Source organism: Gossypium arboreum, chromosome 4, assembly GCF_025698485.1.
Source record: "Gossypium arboreum isolate Shixiya-1 chromosome 4, ASM2569848v2, whole genome shotgun sequence".
NCBI lineage: Eukaryota > Viridiplantae > Streptophyta > Magnoliopsida > Malvales > Malvaceae > Gossypium > Gossypium arboreum.
In genome coordinates this window covers 99,250,860-99,268,739 of record NC_069073.1, presented here as the reverse complement: position 1 = coordinate 99,268,739, position 17,880 = coordinate 99,250,860, and the positions used below count along the sequence as shown (strand labels likewise).

At 37.1% G+C, this 17,880-nt stretch overlaps 1 protein-coding gene across 1 annotated transcript; it reads right to left on the bottom strand.

The window, feature by feature from the left end:
* Nucleotides 1–16,434: 16,434 nt before the first annotated feature.
* Nucleotides 16,435–17,316, bottom strand: LOC108458689 (protein MAIN-LIKE 1-like). The gene is made up of 2 exons (XM_017758094.1): nt 17,263–17,316; nt 16,435–17,154 (listed from the first exon to the last, which is right to left on the bottom strand). Exons 1-2 carry the CDS (start codon nt 17,314–17,316, stop codon nt 16,435–16,437), a joined length of 774 nt encoding a protein of 257 aa, XP_017613583.1.
* Nucleotides 17,317–17,880: the final 564 nt, after the last annotated feature.

Genomic DNA, 17,880 nt, shown 5'->3' with positions numbered 1-17,880 from the left:
TTGGCCGTGTGAAACCTACACCTAATTTTGAAAGAATTTAATTAACCACACGGCCTAGCACACAGGCGTCTGGCATGGCCGTGTGCACAAGTCAGAGAGTTACACGGGGTCAAACACGACCTGTAGCACGGACGTGTCCTAGGGTCACACGGGCGTGTCCCTTGGACCACACAGGCTTGTGAGCCCTGAACCTTGGAAAATTTTTGAAATGTTGCAAAAAATTCTTAGAGTTTCCGATTAAATCTCGACTTGATATTAATGCTTATATTGGGCCTCGAGGGTCCATTTAAGGGACGTTTTGAATAATCTCAAAAAATGAATAGTAATTTATGTGAATTATCTGAAAATGTCCTATAATGTAACACTCCTAACCCGTATCCGTCATCAGAATGGGGTTACAAGGCATTACTAATTATATTACAATTCAGAACAGACTTTCATTACAAGGTAAATTATCTAACCTTTTTTTAAAAAAAAATAAACTGTCTATTTCGATACACTATTTAACTAATTATTCGAATCTGTTAATTCAACCCAATCAAATAAACATAGAAATCTAATGCATGATTTATAACCCAACACAATTCATTTCATATCCAAATGAAATATACAAACTTAACATTCAAAGCATACGAATGGTTTATATATAAATGAATCTATCAACTTGCATTTTATATTCACCAACTTAAATTAATAAAGTCGACATCATCATGCATCATATAAATAACATATATCTCAATGTTCATTTCATTTATCAAATATTACCTAACATTACACATACATTTCTTAACCACAATTATTTTATTCCATAATTATAACATGAGCATATAAGCAAATATATAATAACCTATTTTTATCACATTTGCCGAACCAAATAGGTAATACATGAATAAATCGAGTTAACATACTCAACTTGGTTTCACATAGTTAATTCATTACATTACATTAATAATCATGACATATGCGTATATGTATGTGTACTCCTACATTTCTTTTATAACCGAATTAAAACAAATATTACTTACTTACAATTATATGCATTTCATAATTATTTCATTTTAATGCTAACCAAAATTAATATATCATTTTCAAATACAAAGCATATCATATAATACATATACCAAAATAAATCTTAGTTACATTAGAATATGGTGAATACTTTTTAGTACCAAATCATGATATAAGATGTACTTTTCAAAGATAAATCATTCACCGAATATAGATATTTTTTGTATATCCAAGACACAAATTTCACAAACCGTATGGAAAACCATACAAAATATCTCCAAACATGTTCAGTCATTACAATACATCCTTTATTACCAAAACATTTATAACACCTTAACCTAACATAATAACTAAAATTTACATATATAACTTTTCTTAGCATAAACTGCATCCAAATTGAACAAACATGCTTATGTATATTTTATGACCAATTCATTCATACCACATCCGGATCACTAATCATCTTCAATGCACAACAAAGCACATATCATAAATATTATCCATCCATAGCATAAAATGCCATAGCCAAAAAAACTCAAACCATAAGCAAACATAACCGAAATCAAACATGGAAATTAAGCCATTTTCGCATGGCTCAAATTATACAGAACTAAAATTTAACATTTCAAAAGATAATCCAGCCTATAATGCCATAATTCGAGTTCAACTAATTAAATACCGAAGTAATAGATAGTGTGATGGACTTTGCTGACGATCCCCAAGCTCGTAACTTGAATCTAAAATCTATAAAACAGAGGCAAATATACACACAATAAGTTATCTTAGCTTAGTAAGTCATAAGCAAATAAACAACTCAATGATATATATATTCAACTCATTTTAACTAACTGAATTACATTAACATTATCACAGTTGACCTCAACTTACAAATGAGATAATTAAGACATTTTTATTGACCATTCTCCCACTTGGCCGAATACTCACATAGTCATTTTAGCATGCTATTAGTCAACTTCCAAAGCCAAATAGACATAATAAAACTTAGTCCATATACATTCAAGTGCATAAGCTCATGCCTCAAAATAATACTTCATATACATACATTAATTATATAACCGAATATACCTAATCACATATGCACATATTTGAGGATTATTTATAATATACAAGTTACTCATTTACAAAGCCAAATACACATATCACATAAACATATATTCTTCATTTGCATCTTACAAAATTTGCAACAAATAACCAAGGTACTTATTCACCTTACCTCAAATAGGTAACAAGTTAATTCATACCTAGCATATAGCTTCTTTTACACATTCGAACACGATTTTCCTTTGCCCAATGAACCATTCAGAATTGGATAGGACACTCGATAAACACACATATCGTACAATGCCAACATCCCAGACGTGGTCTTACATGTAGCTACATATCGATGCCACTGTACTAGACAGGGTCTTACTCGCACACATATATCGGAGTCACATATCGATGTCATGGTCTTACTCCACACATATATCGGAATCCTATGTCATGACATATGTATCCTAACTATTCCTAAGGTTCATACGGGGCTTTCGGACGTCGTAACTCGGACGAAATGAATTCAAAAATATAGTAGCCAATCTTATTCATATTCGGCCATAGCATATATAAATTCATATATTTCATTTTAGTATATATATATAGCATTTAATTAAAATTAAGTACGTCTATTTACTTATAAACTTACCTCGGACGATATAAAACGGAACGGGATAACTAGTCAACAACTTTCATTTTCCCCCATCCAAATCCGATTTCTTTGGTTCTTGATCTAAACATATTCAAATTAAGCTCATTCAAACATATTTTCATACAATTCAGTCCAAAAACAAATAAATGGGCAAATTACTATTTTACCCCTGACATTTACACTTTTTACAATTTAGTCCCTATTGCACAAAACATAAAATATGCAAAATTTCAATATACCCATGTTTGGCCGAATCTTACCCATTACCATACAAGTTCATTTATTTCATTTATTTCATATTTTAGTCCCCCAAATTATTATTTTTCTAATTTAGTCCTAATTACTCAAAATCATCAAAAACTCCAATACAAAACATGTTAATTTAAAACATATCTTTCATATTTCATCATCAAACAATAAAAATCACAAGCTCTCATCAATGGCATAACTCAAAATATTCATCAAAATCAAAAATTCAAGCATGGGTCTTGTAGATTACTTAGCAACGATCTCAAAAACGTAAAAATTATCAAAAATCGAGCTAGAACTTACCTTGAATCAAGCTTGAAAGTGTCGAAACTAGGTTTTCTTTTCTTTTTCTTTCTTATTTTGGTTTCGGTCAAGAGAAAATAAAATGAAAGCTTATTCTAATTATCATATATTATATCATATATGTTAACATATTATTATTTTACCTAATTAACCTTTACCATTTAATAACTAAAATACATTTAACAATGGCACAACCGGCCATTACAAATTTCAATGGGTTATTTACAACATAAATGCTCCAATTTAAAAAGCCACTAACAATTCGGCACTTATGCTTTAAACTATCAAGTTTTCATTTTACGCAATTAAGTCCTTTTATTTAATCAGGCACTCAAACGATAAAATTAAATCACGAAAATTTCACAGATATAAATTCACACAAAATAAACATGGAAAATAATTTTTAAATATTTTTCTAACTTCGATTTATGGTCTTGAAACTACCTTTCCGATTAGGGTCGAAATCGGGCTATTACATGTAATCTCCGGTAATGCTCCATAACTCTATTTCGGCAACGGATACGAGTTAAGGGGCATTGCATCGCCCCTCCAGTCAAAGTATCTTCTTAGATACTTGAAAAGCAAAAACAAATCTTGTGAGTACAGGAGTACTTAGTGAGCTCATTCTAACAATACCTTGATGAATACTTTGCATCTTGTATGAACTACTAGGTGCCAATTATTCTGCATCATTAATTTTAATGGATACCACCACAGTTTACCATTCTCTTATACACCAACTATCATGCTCTAATCATACTCAATCTTCCTTATCTAACTAACTAAGGAATCCTTCCAAACATTTCATAAATCTCTTATCCCATTAAAATTTCTTAACAGAACATACCTTCAGTGTAAGACTGTGTCTAGGACACGGCATCGACACCTTACCCCACGTTTGAGGCTATGGTATATCCGATAGCATTCCGAATAGTTCAACGGTGGAAGTTCTGATTTCTAGTTAATGAGGAAAGTATAACCGTGTTGTGAGTGATACAGGTACCTATTTGGTATGTATGAAATGTGAGTCATATTATATGCTATATGATGTGTATTGAGTATTGATAAGTAAGTTTTGCTTATGCCCACTTGTGCATTATTGATACTTGTTTATGAATTCAAAGTATTGTTTCATAATTATTTATATACAACTTATTAAGCTTTATGCTTACTCCCTTTCTTTTCCTTTTTTCTTATAGTGTCGTCTATCTAGCTCAAGGATCATCGGAAGTTAGAGATATCGATCACACTATCAATCCAAGCATTCGATATAGTTTGATTTATATTTTCGAATATGGAATGTATAGGGAACTAGACTTGTGTTTTGTGTTGTTATTAATTTTGACAAATGTGTTGGCTTAGGATAAATTCCTCATTTTGTATTAAGCCTTGAATGATGGCTAATATTCATTTTGATATATGCAAATGGTGTTACGATCATTGATAAGTAGAATGCACAAATGAAATGTTATCTATTATGGTTGATTTTATTGCATGAAATACTCTTGTACTGGTTTTGGTTGATTTTGTGTAGGTTGTGTAAGTAAGGGTGGCAAAGAGGCTTGGTAAATAGCCTGAATTTTGTCCACACAGGTGTGTGTCTAGGCCATGTGTGACACACGGTCAGCACCGTGGGCGTGTTGTCCAGTCGTGTGTCCCCTGTATGTAAAAATTTCAAGTTAATACACATGATAGTAAACACACGGGCAGAGACACGGCCGTGTGTCTCAGCCATGTGAAGGGCACGGTCTAGCACACAGGTGTGTGCCTTGGCCGTGTGACCCTTATGAAATGCTGACATTAGAAACAGAATGTCCAAGTTTTTTTCACACGGGCTAGGCCACTGGTGTGTCATGGCCGTGTGAAGGACATGGGCTAGGGGCACGGGCGTGTGCCAGGTTGTGTGAAAACCCCTGTAGGTGTACATTTATAATTAATTCCACATGGGTGGAGGACACGGGTGTGTCCCTGTTTTGCTTAGGCCATGTGAGACACACGGGCCATTAACACGGCCATGTTGAAATGGAGCGTGTTGCCCCTCCCACACAGGCGTGTGCCCTTGTGCCAAGTGACATTTTCCTATAGTTGTCAAAAGGACTCGGATTGGTCCCGAATGATTTCCGATGTGTGTTTTGGGCCTCGTAAGCCCATATTAAGAATATATAAGTTTAAGAAAATTTAAAACATTTTAAGTCATGAAGATTCGGAATTGGTTGTAAGTATGAGTTCAAGTTAGGTAACACCTTATATTCCACCCTGGCGTAGGATATGGGTATAGGGTGTTACATTTAGTGGTATTAGAGTTATAGTTTAGTCGGTTCTAAGACTAACTTAGCATGAGTACGAGTTTAGCTATACATGCCATAACTGTATACTGATAGTGTGGCGATTTCTGACGATTATAAATTATATTTTTATATAGTAAATGGATCCTGATAGAACCACGATGGATGGCCTGGAGAGTAATGTGCAGGCTCCCGCTGAAGGAACCACGCCATTTGAGAGTGAACACATGACTATGGGCCAAGGCGGAGGGGCTAGAGAAGCCTATCTCCGAATGATGGATGCTTGGTATACGAAGTTCGTTCGTACGAACCCGAACACTTCACCTCTTCCACCTCCTTCGATTCCTCAGTATGCCCCGATAACTCCACAAGGTGCGGACATAATTAGGAGAGACAAGCTTCTGGTAGACAAGATCCGGAAATAAGGGACTGAAGATTCCGGAAAAATCTCGATGATGACCCAGAGAAAGTAGAGTTTTGGTTAGAGAATACCATCAGGGTATTTGACGAATTGCCATGCACGCCTGAGGAGTGCGTGAAGTGTGCCGTGTCGCTATTGCGAGATTCGGCTTACCAGTGCTGAAACACACTCGTGTCTACAGTACCAAGAAAGAGAATAACTTGGGAATTCTTCCAAGAAGAGTTCCGAAAGAAGTATATTAGCCAGAAGTTCATAGACCAGAAAAGGAATGAATTCCTAGAGTTGAAGCAAGGCAGTAGGACGGTGACAGAGTACGAACGAGAGTTTGTGAAACTTAGCAAATATGTACTGGAGTGCGTGTCCTCTGAAACCATCATGTGTAAGAGGTTCAATGATGGCCTCAATGAAGATATCCAAGTGTTTATTGGTATTTTAGAGATAAGAGAGTTTGTAGTGCACGTCGAGAGAGCATGCAAGGCAGAAGAGCTAGTAAAAGAAAAGAGGAAAGCGACTATTAAGTCGCGAGATTCAAAGAAGAGACAAATGGGGAAATCACACAATCCTCGTCTAAAAGATTAAGAGAATTCACTACCTGACCGAATGCTTCGATGGGGTTTTCGAGTAGAAATAAAAATTGACAAAACGTACCTTCTAAAGCTCAGATCGTTTCTGTCGCGAGTGTTGGTAGTGCTCGGCGCAATAGGCCAGAATGTTCGCAATGTGGTAGACACCATTTCGATAAGTGCCAAAGTAAAGAAAGAAGGTGTTTTAAATATGGGTCACTGGACCACTTCATCCGAGACTGCCCCGAAATGGAAGAGGGAGAGAAAAAGCAAGAAGCGAAGGCAAGTAGTGCTCCATTGAGGGGTAAACCACAGAAGAACCCAGGAAGCGGGGCTACTAGTAGAGGTGTGCCAATAGATGCTGCAGTGAGGTCCGAGGGCACCTACAAGGACTTACGCTATTCGTGCCCGTGAAGAGGTAGAGTCTCTTGACGTGATTACGGGTACCTTTTCTATCCATGAAATATCTGTTGTTGCTTTAATTGACCTGGGGTCGACCCACTCCTATATTTGTAGGGAATTGATACCTCGTATGAACATGTTAGTAGAGCCCACAGAATTTGTGATAAAAGTGTCTAACCCCTTAAGTAAACATATGCTTGTACACCAAGTGTGTAGAAATTATCCTTTGACAATTAGAGGTGATTGTTTTTCGGCTAACTTAATGTTATTGCCGTTTAATGAATTTGATGTGATGGAGTGGTTGACTTTTCATAGTGTTGTAGTGGGCTGTGGGAGAAAAGTTATTGAGTTGAAATATGAAAACGGAAATGTCCTTCGGGTTGGACCAAATGAACCGAATAAACCGTCTGTGGTGATATCATCTTTGGTTGCTGAAAAATATTTGAGAAAGGATATGAAGCTTATCTCGCTTTTGTGTTGAATACTCAAATGTCTGAGTTGAAGATAGAATCGGTACCAGTAGTTTGTGAGTTTATAGATGTGTTTCCGGAAGAATTACCCGGACTACCTTTAGTGAGGGAAATTGAGTTTGGAATCAAATTGGCACCGGGTACGGCCCCCATTTCTATTGCTCCGTATAGAATGGCCCCGATAGAGTTGAAAGAATTGAAAGTACAACTGCAAGAGTTAACAGATAAAGGTTTTACGAGACCTAGTTATTCACCATAGGGCGCACCAGTGCTGTTTGTAAAAAAGAAAGACGAGCCGATGAGGTTATGTATTGACTATAGACAGCTCAATAAGGTAACTGTGAAGAACAAGTATCCTTTGCCAAGGATAGATGATTTGTTCGATCAATTGAAGGAAGCCACGGTGTTCTCTAAGATAAACTTGAGGTATGGTTATTATTAGTTGAGAGTTAAAGAGCAAGATGTACCGAATACTACTTTTCGAACGAGAAACAGACATTATGATTTCCTCATCATGCCCTTTGGTTTGACTAATGCCCCACCGGCGTTTATGGATTTGATTAACCGTGTTTTTTGACTGTATCTGGATAAGTTTGTAGTCATTTTTATTGATGACAAATTGATTTACTCGCGTGATGAGGGTGAACACGCGGAGCATTTGAGAACTGTGTTACAGACCTTGAGAAACAAGAAATTGTAAGCCAAGTTCAGTAAGAGTGAATTTTAGCTTAAGGAGGTCAGATTTTTAGGACATATTGTGTCGGGTGATGGGATTAGAGTTGACCTATGCAAGATATCGGCTATTGTTGAGTGGAAATCGCTGAAGAATGTGACTGAGGTTCGAAGCTTCTTAAGCTTGCCCGGGTACTATAGAAGGTTTGTTCAAGGGTTTTCTATGATCGCTACTCCAATGACGAGGCAATTATAGAAAGATGTCAAGTTCGAATGGATAGAAAAATGCCAATAAAGTTTCTAAAAGTTAAAGGCTTTGTTGACCGAAGCCCAAGTGTTGTGCAACCAGAGTCGGGCAAGGAGTTTGTGATTTATAGCGATGCCTCCTTGAATGGTTTGGGGTGCGTGCTTATGCAAGAAGGCAAGGTTATAGCCTATGCCTCAAGACAACTAAAGCCACACGAGGGAAATTACCCGACTCATGACTTAGAACTAGCGGTTGTAGTGTTCGCGTTGAAGATTTGGAAACACCATTTGTATAGTGAGAAATGCCTAGTATTCACCGATCATAAGAGTCTTAAGTATTTGATGACTCAAAAGGAATTGAATCTACGGTAATGAAGGTGGTTAGAGCAATTAAAAGATTATGAGTTGATTATCGACTACTACTCGGAAAAGGAGAACGTGGTCGCCGATGCATTGAATAGAAAATCATTATTTGTGTTGAGAGCATTGAACGCCAATTTGGAATTGTTAGATGATGGTTCGGTTCTATCAGAGTTGAGAGCTAGACCAATGTTTCTGCAAGAAATTCGTGAAGTTCATAACAGTGACAAAGATTTGCAAGCTAAGAGAACTCAGTGTGAGTCGGGGATTGAATTAGATTTTTGGATTGGCACCAATGGATGTCTAATGTTAAAAGATAGAGTTTGTGTGCCCAAAGATAATGAGCTTATTCAGAAGATTCTATGAGAAGCACATAGTGGTTGTTTGTCTATCCACCCGGGTAGTGTGAAAATGTACAATGACTTGATGAAAGTGTACTAGTGGTCAGGGATGAAAAGAGACATTTCAGAGTTCGGTTCCAAGTGTCTAGTGTGTTAGCAAGTGAAGGCTGAACATCAGGTACCTTCGAGTCTACTTCAGCCTATCACGATTCCCGAGTGGAAGTGGGATCAGATTACTATGTATTTCGTGGTAGGTTTGCCATTAACCCCGAAGAAAAAGGATGTTGTTTGGGTTATTGTGGATAGGCTAACAAAGTCGGCACATTTCATACCGGTGCGTACTGACTACTCCCTTGAAAGATTGGTCGACTTATATGTATCCGAGATCGTGAGGCTTCATGGAGTGCCGTTATCGATTATTTCAGATCGAGACCCGAGATTTACCTTGAGGTTTTGGAAAAAGTTACAAGATGCATTGGGAACAAATTTGATTTTTAGCACTGCATTTCACCAGCAAACCGGCGGTCAGTCGGAAAGAGTGATTCAGATCTTAGAGGACATGTTGTGGTGTTGTGTTCTCGAGTTTCAGGAAAGTTGGGAAAGGTACTTACCATTGGTTGAATTCACCTACAACAATAGCTATCAGTCAAGTTTGAAGATAGCGCCTTATGAGGCTTTATATAGGCGAAGGTACTGAACTCAGAGAGAGTCAGATTCGCGGGGTCGATTTAATCAAAGATACCGAACAGAAAGTCAAAGTGATTTGTGACTATTTGAAAGCTGCTTCAGATAAACAGAAATCTTATGCGGATTTGAAACGGAAAGAGATTGAATTTCAAGTCGGTGATCGAGTATTTTTGAAAGTATCCCCGTGAAGGAATGTTCTCAGATTTGGTAAGAGAGGCAAGTTGAGTTCAAGTTTCATAGGACCTTTTGAGGTTATCGAGAGAGTAGGACTGGTAGCCTATCGATTAGCCTTGCCACTAGAATTGGAAAAGATTCATGATGTGTTTTCATGTGTCCATACTACGTCGATATAGATCAAACCCTTCACATGTGATCGCGCCATCAGAGGTTGAAATTCATCCGGACATGACTTATGGCGAAGAGCCAGTCAAGATATTGACTCGTGAAGTCAAACAGTTGAGGAATAAGAGTATAGCACTTGTGAAAGTTTTTTGGCATAGACATGAAGTCGAGAAAGCCACATGGTAACCTGAGGAGACTATGAGGGATCAGTACCCAAACTTATTCGCCGGTAAGATTTTCGAGGACGAAAATCCCTAAGGGAGGAGAAGTGTAACAGCCTGATTTTGGGGCTAGTCGAAATAGTAGTCTTAGGACCACAAATTTGAAGTCAGATAAATCATTTTATTATTGATATAGAGTCATAGCATGTTTATATTAGTGGATGAAAAATTTGGTGAGCTAATTTTAACGTTTGTGAGCCTAATTACGAAAAGGACTAAATCGCATAAAGTGAAAAATTCCTAATTTGATAGCTAAAGGTATCACTTTATTAGAGAATCAAAATTGGGGGATTTTAAAGGGCAATTAGACCCTTTTAAAAGAGCATAGCCGACGATAGAGTCAAAGAGGAGACAAAATTTTAAAATTTGGTGGGTTAGGTGGCTTATTTTGACTAAAATTGAAATAGATAAAAGAATGATGATATCATCCCTTTTCATCTTCTTCCTCCACCGAAATTTTTAGCAAAGAATGGGGTTTAAAGAGCTTGAAATTTTAGCAACTTTAAGCCTTCACAAGTAAGTGATTCTAATGGCTTTTCTTAAATATTTTTGTACTTTTGAGGTCCTTGAAACATGAGTGTACTATTTTGAAAAATGATTGAGAGTCTAGAGTTTTGACATGAAAAGATTTGTGATGTTTTCTAAGTTTTTATGGAAGAAAATCGGTCTTAGGTGTCTTATAAACAACTTTTGTGAAATGTGATAGCATGAAAACACCTAATAGAACTAATATGCATAAGTTGTAAAATAAATAATAAATGTGTGAAATAGTGGGAATTTGGAGTTGCTATAAGAGTCAAAGAGGTTCGGTTAGTCTTGAGAAATAAATAAATTTGATAAAAATTTATGTCCGGGTCGATGGGTAAAATGGTTATTTTGCAAAAGTCTATGGGCAAAATGGTCATTTAGCCCAATTGTGAATTGTTGAGTGCTTAGGTTGATAAAGTGACTTAATAAGTGAATTTTGTTATTATAGATCAAAAAATACTGAGTCTGAACCTAGTCCGAGGGAAAGCCAAGCAAATCGACTAAATTGACTAGTCGCCACATTTTGTAATCCGAGGTAAGTTGTATGTAGATAGTACAACTACATTGATGATATATGTGTTTGAATTGTATTAAAATTATTATAGCATGAATTGCTTAACTTGTGGAAATGATAAAATGTGATGAGAATAAAGATAGTAAAATTTCCATTGGAACCCTAGGGAAATAAATCAGATATTCATGCCATAACGATTGGGTCATTTGTGAAAGCTAGTGTAATACCTTGTCTAGGACATGGCATCAGCATTAAGATGAGGGCTAGTGTAAGACATGTCCGGGACATACGTCGGCTACGGGATGATAGTTAGTGTAAGACCATGTCTGGGACATGGCTTCGACTTGAGATATTAACCAGTGTAAGACCGTGTCTGGGACACAGTATTGGCTCCTTACCCCACATTTAAGGCTATGGTATATCCGATAGCATTCCGGTGGAAGTTCTAATTTCTAGTTAATAAGGAAAGTATAACCGTGTTGTGAGTGATACAGGTACCTATTTGGTGTGTATGAAATGTGAGCCACATTATATGCTATATGATGTGTATTGAGTATTGATGAGTAAGTTTTGCTTATCCCCACTTGTGCATTATTGATACTTGTTGATGAATGGCAGAGTATTGTTGTATAATTATTTATATGCAACTTACTTAGCTTTATGCTTACTCCCTCTCCTTTTTTTTTTCTTATAATGCCGTCTATCTAGCTTAAGGATCATCGAAAGTCAGAGATATCGATCACACTATCGATTGAAGCATTCGGTATAGTTTGATTTATATTTTTGAATATAGCATGTATAGGGAACTAGACTTGTGTTTTGTGTTGTTATTAATTTGGTCAAATGTATTGGCTTGGGATAAATTCCTCATTTTGTATTAAGCTTTGAATGATGACTAATATTCATTTTGATATATGCAAATGGTGTTATAATCATAGATGAGTAGAATGCACAAATGAAATGTTTCTATGGTGGCTGATTTTATTGTATGAAATTGTCTTACACTGTTTTTGGTTATTTTCGTGTAGGTTGTGTAAGTAAGGGTGGCAAAGAGGCTTGGTAAATAGCCTGATTTTTGTCCACACGGGTAGGCACACGGGCGTGTGTCTAGGCCGGCTGTGACACACGGTCAGCACCATGGGCGTGTTGTCCAGCCGTGTGTCCCTTGCACATAAAAATTTCAAGTCAGTATGCATGATAGTAAACACACGGGCAGAGACACGGCCGTGTGTCTCAGCCGTGTAAAGGGCACGTTTAGCACACGGGCATGTGCCTTGGCCATGTGACCCTTATGAAATGCTGACGTTAGAAATAGAATTTCCAGGTTTTTGCACATGGGCTAGGCCATGGGCATGTCATGGCCGTGTGAAGGACACAGGCTAGGGACATGGACGTGTGCCAGGCCATGTGAAAACCCCTATAGGTGTGCATTTATAATTAATTCCACATGGGTAAAAGACACAAGCGTGTCCCTGTTTTGCTTAGGCCGTGTGAGACACACAGGCCATTAGTATGGCCATGTTGGAATGGTCACACGGGCGTGTTGTCCCTCCCACACGGGCGTGTGCCCCTGTGTCAAGTGACATTTTCCTATAGTTGTCAAAAGGACCCTGATTGGTCCCAAATGATTTTCGATGTGTATTTTGGGCCTCGTAAGCCCATATTAAGAATATATTGATAAGTTTAAGAAAATTTTAAATTTTTTAAGTCATGAAGACTTGGAATTGGTTGTAAGTATGAGTTCAAGTTAGGTAACGCCTCATATTCCGCCCCGGCGTAGGATACGGGTATGAGGTTTTACATGGGAGATACAAAAATTTGTTGGGCCTCACACATGCACATTAACACATATGACAGAAGATCATCAAAAACTTGATTTCAAAACTATTTTTACGTGTATCATGCCAATGGTGAAGGACGTGTCGACCATTAAAGTTTCGGTACTGATTGTCGAAATGCAGGTACGATTCCAGCATCGACTATCATACCAAAAGGTATGGATAGCTAAATAGATGGCAATGGAGCAATTGCATGGGGATTTCGATGCCTAGTATAATGAGCTACAGGAATGGCTAGCCGCTATGCAGGAGTATATACTAGGGATGGTCATTGAGTTATAAACACAACCCTATTACGGCTAAGATGACTAACTAAAACCGAGAAAAAAAATTTTCCATCGAATGTTCTAGTCTTTTGATCCATGTGCGCGTATATTTCCCCACTGCAAGCCATTTGTGCAAGTGGATGGGACCTGGCTATATGGAAAATATACACAGATCCTACTTCTTGCGGTTGCTCAAGAAGGCAATAAGAACGTGCTCCCAATAGCATTTGCCATCGTAGATAAAGAGAATGCGGAATCGTGGGAATTCTTCCTTACCAACATGCAGAGGTATGTTATTAGTAACGATAATATTGGTATCATCTCCGATAGAGGGAAAGGATTAATTGCCACCATTAGGCATTTCGGTGTGCCATGGAGATCCGTTTACTGTATTCGGCACATTATGGCTAACTTCTATCGAGATTATAAAAATGCAGACTGGAAGAGACAAGTTATGAGAATGGGTAAAGGGTAACCTTATCTTTTCAATATAAGTTTTAATGTTTTAGTGCAATATTGTAACTTATCTTTTCTTAATACATATACAGCGCACGAGCTAGAGCCACATATTTTCCACCAAAGAATGACTCAACTTGAGAGTGACATGGAGGGTCAAACGAACACATCTTTTTTACAGTGGTTGGGTACCATGGAGCCGTGGCAATGGGCTCAAAGTTTTGACGAGGACTTTTGTTATGGTCAAATGAGCACAAACTTGATGGAAGGGATCAATGTTGTGTTATTGAAAACACAACATCTTTCGACTTTATCTGTATTTTTAGCTACATCCTATAGGTTGGCTACCTTGATTCCAAGAATGGGTCAGCAACAAGTCAACCAAATGGAGGCAGGACACGTGTTTGTTGAAGATGCCAAGGATGCAATGGTTGCAAACAGTTAGATGGCGAGGTCGATGAATGTAGAAATATATTCATGACATCTTGAAACGTTTCAAGTTACGAAGACCATTAGTCGTCGATCTGGTATACCACCTAGGTCCTATGGAGTTGATCTCCAGAACAGACGGTGTGATTGCAGGAGGTTCCAAACACTTCATTATCTATGTGCGCCTGTTTTGGCAGCGTGTGCTAAAGTCTCGCTCAATGTTGAACAATTTGTCGATGATGTGTACACACTCGAGCACACGTTGCTTGTCTGGAAGAATGAGTTCCCCATCCTACCTGACCTGTAGATGTGCGAGGTGCCTCCGACGACTTTTGAGCTTGTCCTAGACAGAGGGTTACGTAAGAATTTGAAAGGTCATCCACAATCATCCAGAATCCGTAATGAAATGAACATTAGGGAGAAATCTGATGGTAAGCGTTATAGATTATGCAGATTAGCTGGTCATAATCGAGCAAATGCCCACAACGAAACTATCATGTTGGACAATCGTCATAATCGGGTAGGAATTGAGCTTATATAATTTATATAAAAAATTTATATTACAAAGTTTGTTCCAATTAGATTATGGTGGTAATGTATTTAATTTATATAGAGTAATTTCTATTACAAAGTTTGTTCCAATTAGATTATGGTTGTAATGTATTTAATTTATATAACATAATTTATATTACAAAGGTTGTTACAAGTTTTAGTGTTTTAATGTTGTAATGTTGTAATTAATCTAATTTATGGCCACAAATTTTGTTTCAATTTTTAAAGTTCCAATTAATCTAATTAAATATATACAAAGATTGTATTTTTCTTGATTTATATTTTTTTAGAATAAAAAAGTACAAACTTTGTAATATCAAAAACGCAAGAAACCCCTAAAATTGATGGTTTGATGGTATGGTCCTAGGGGTATATTTCTACGGGGGTCGACGTTCACGTTGTGGGTGATTGCGGCGATCAACATCCTCTTCAGTCACAGGTTGGGGTGTGCAAAACATGGAAGAAAAATCATATGCCTCGAACGCCATCGATGAACTTGAGCCGGGAGGAGTGCCATACTGCAGTGGATACGACCTAGGAGGAGTGGAGTACTGCGGTGGATACGGGCCTGGGGCAGTGCTATACTAGGATAGATATGAGCCGGGAGGATTACTATACTGCGATAGATACAGGTTGGGAGTAGTGCTATACTGCAGTAGATACAACCCAAAGATATCAAACCCGAAATGGTATCCATGTCCTAATGAGCCCGGGAAATAGTCATTGACCGGCAAATTCGAATGATAAGAACTATCAGCTGAATGTGTATGCGATCACTCAGACTTGGCCTCCAGCAGTGACTCAAGCTCAGGCTTGGGCTCGGGATCTTGTTCTGACTCTGGCTCGGCCTCTATATCGGCAATTGACTCAGCCTCTATATCGACAACTAGCTCTTATGCCCCAAGTCGCTGCATGTGCGGGGGGATTATAATCGACTGCCCACCAAGTAAATATGGCTTTCTCGTAGTAAAGTACCATTGTATATACCCTAGCGATGGTTACAAATCAGAAGAAATATCCATCTGAGGTCTCCGCGCCATCCGATTATCCCACACTGGAATATATTTTCGGTTCACAACCCCCCAATTATTTCATGTTTTCCTCTCTTGGTGATCAAGTGAATCTTCCCCACCTGTATTGGCGGATCCGGGATATATTGGATGCAACCAAACTGCCGGAGTACTCGATCCCCATTATACCACTTGACCGTCTGGAAATTGATAATTGGTGCGTTAATGCACCACGAGTGAGAATAAATGTGGGCAGACGAGGGTATAACAGCCATAATTTCTGGTCTCCAATACGGCATCCAAATAAACTACACGATTAATAACATGGTTAAAATTTAACATGGTTCGAGTAAGATATACAAAGTAATTACATTTCACGAATATTGGAATAGCTTACCCCTTCTCCAGCATGTTGTTCAATCGTCAAACGATATATCGAGATAGTTTACGACCTTCCGATACACGGATAAAAACTCCATCTACGAAAACAAATTTCAAGTAAATATAGTATCGTTAGAATAGTATCATTATAAAGAAATTGTCAATTCATAACAAGTTGAAGTTCATCACCTATTCACTAGTGGAAATACATATGGTTGGTGCCTAACTGATGCCAAGAATGGCATCTGGTAAAGAGCCCATGACTGCAGCAATACAAGGCATCTACCTATGTCTATGGCATCAGGCTTTGTCGTCCGAAAAAACTCACGATACAATATAGCCAGAACTGCGAAACCATAATTATACGAGTGAACATTCTGCAAATTAGCTAATAGGGGTAAATATATCAAATGAACCCTGTTTTTATTCGCATCGGGCATCAGTACACCCCCTATAATATGCATAATGTACGCTCGAGCTGCGCACATCAACTCATCCTCAGTGGCATTAACTGATAAATGTTCAAAATTGGCTTGCAGCCATGTAAATTTCAAACCCGTAAAATTGGACTCATCATCGACAGACGAGGCTCCTAGTAGGCTATAATAAAGGGCAGCCGACTCAGCTATCACACTTATGCCTGTTACGGCACTCCCATCGATTGGGAGCCCAAGTTGCAATGCAACATCCTCCAGAGTGACAGTGCACTCCCCACACGGCAAATGGAAAGTGTGGGTCTCCAGGTGCCAACGCTCGACTAATGCGGATATTAAATCGTACCGCAAATCAAACGTCTGGATCAATGCTGCTAACCTGAATCCAGCTAACTCCGAGCATGGCATCAGTTGTGCATTCGGAGAATATCTTAAACCATTCACTCGACCCCTTAATGTGCGGTACGAGCCCTAACAGTGATAAATTACAAAAATTAGTTATAATAACATAATTTATTTCTGTAAATTATGTAGATCTTTTTTAAGGGAACCCGTGATTAACAAATAATAATATAGTACCATATTATTAACTGTGTTTGATATGTGATCATCGTTTTTAATCGATGGAGCCATTGCGATACCTGCAATTTCAAAATAAATTTCGGTTATTAATTTCAAAGTTTGATGAATTTTAAATATTTTTCAAAATACCTAAATTTTATATTTTGCTTTTAATTACAAAAAAACAATTTTTCCACATCAAAATATTAAAATACTAAAAATAATATGCCAATAAAAAATATAACATAAACGATACATAATAAATACGAATATTTTTATTATTATTTTAAAATGATAATATGTAAATTTTATATTAAAATACTAAAATAACATGCCAATAACAAAAATATAAAAAAATATAACATAAACGATACTTAAAAATATGAATATTTTTATTATTACTTTAAAATGATAATAAGTAAAAATTTTGGTTTAAAATATAATATATATATATATATATAATAACACGCCAACTTAATTATTGTCAAAAAAATATAATTTTTTCATAAAAGTTCAAAAGAAATTTTATTTTAATATTTATAAAAAACATAAAATAAAATTTAAAAATATAAACTCTTATTCTTAATTATAAAATCTTAAAAATTAGAACATATTGTTATAAAATAAAGAGAGATG

What these genes read in the sequence shown, in the direction of transcription:
- LOC108458689 (XM_017758094.1), bottom strand. Translation starts at nt 17,316, where the DNA reads ATGGCTCCATCGATTAAAAACGATGATCACATATCAAACACAGTTAAT. An exon ending in CAAACACAGTTAATAATATG is followed by an intron (nt 17,155 to 17,262) that starts GTACTATATTAT and finishes TATCACTGTTAG; the next exon opens with GGCTCGTACCGCACATTAAG.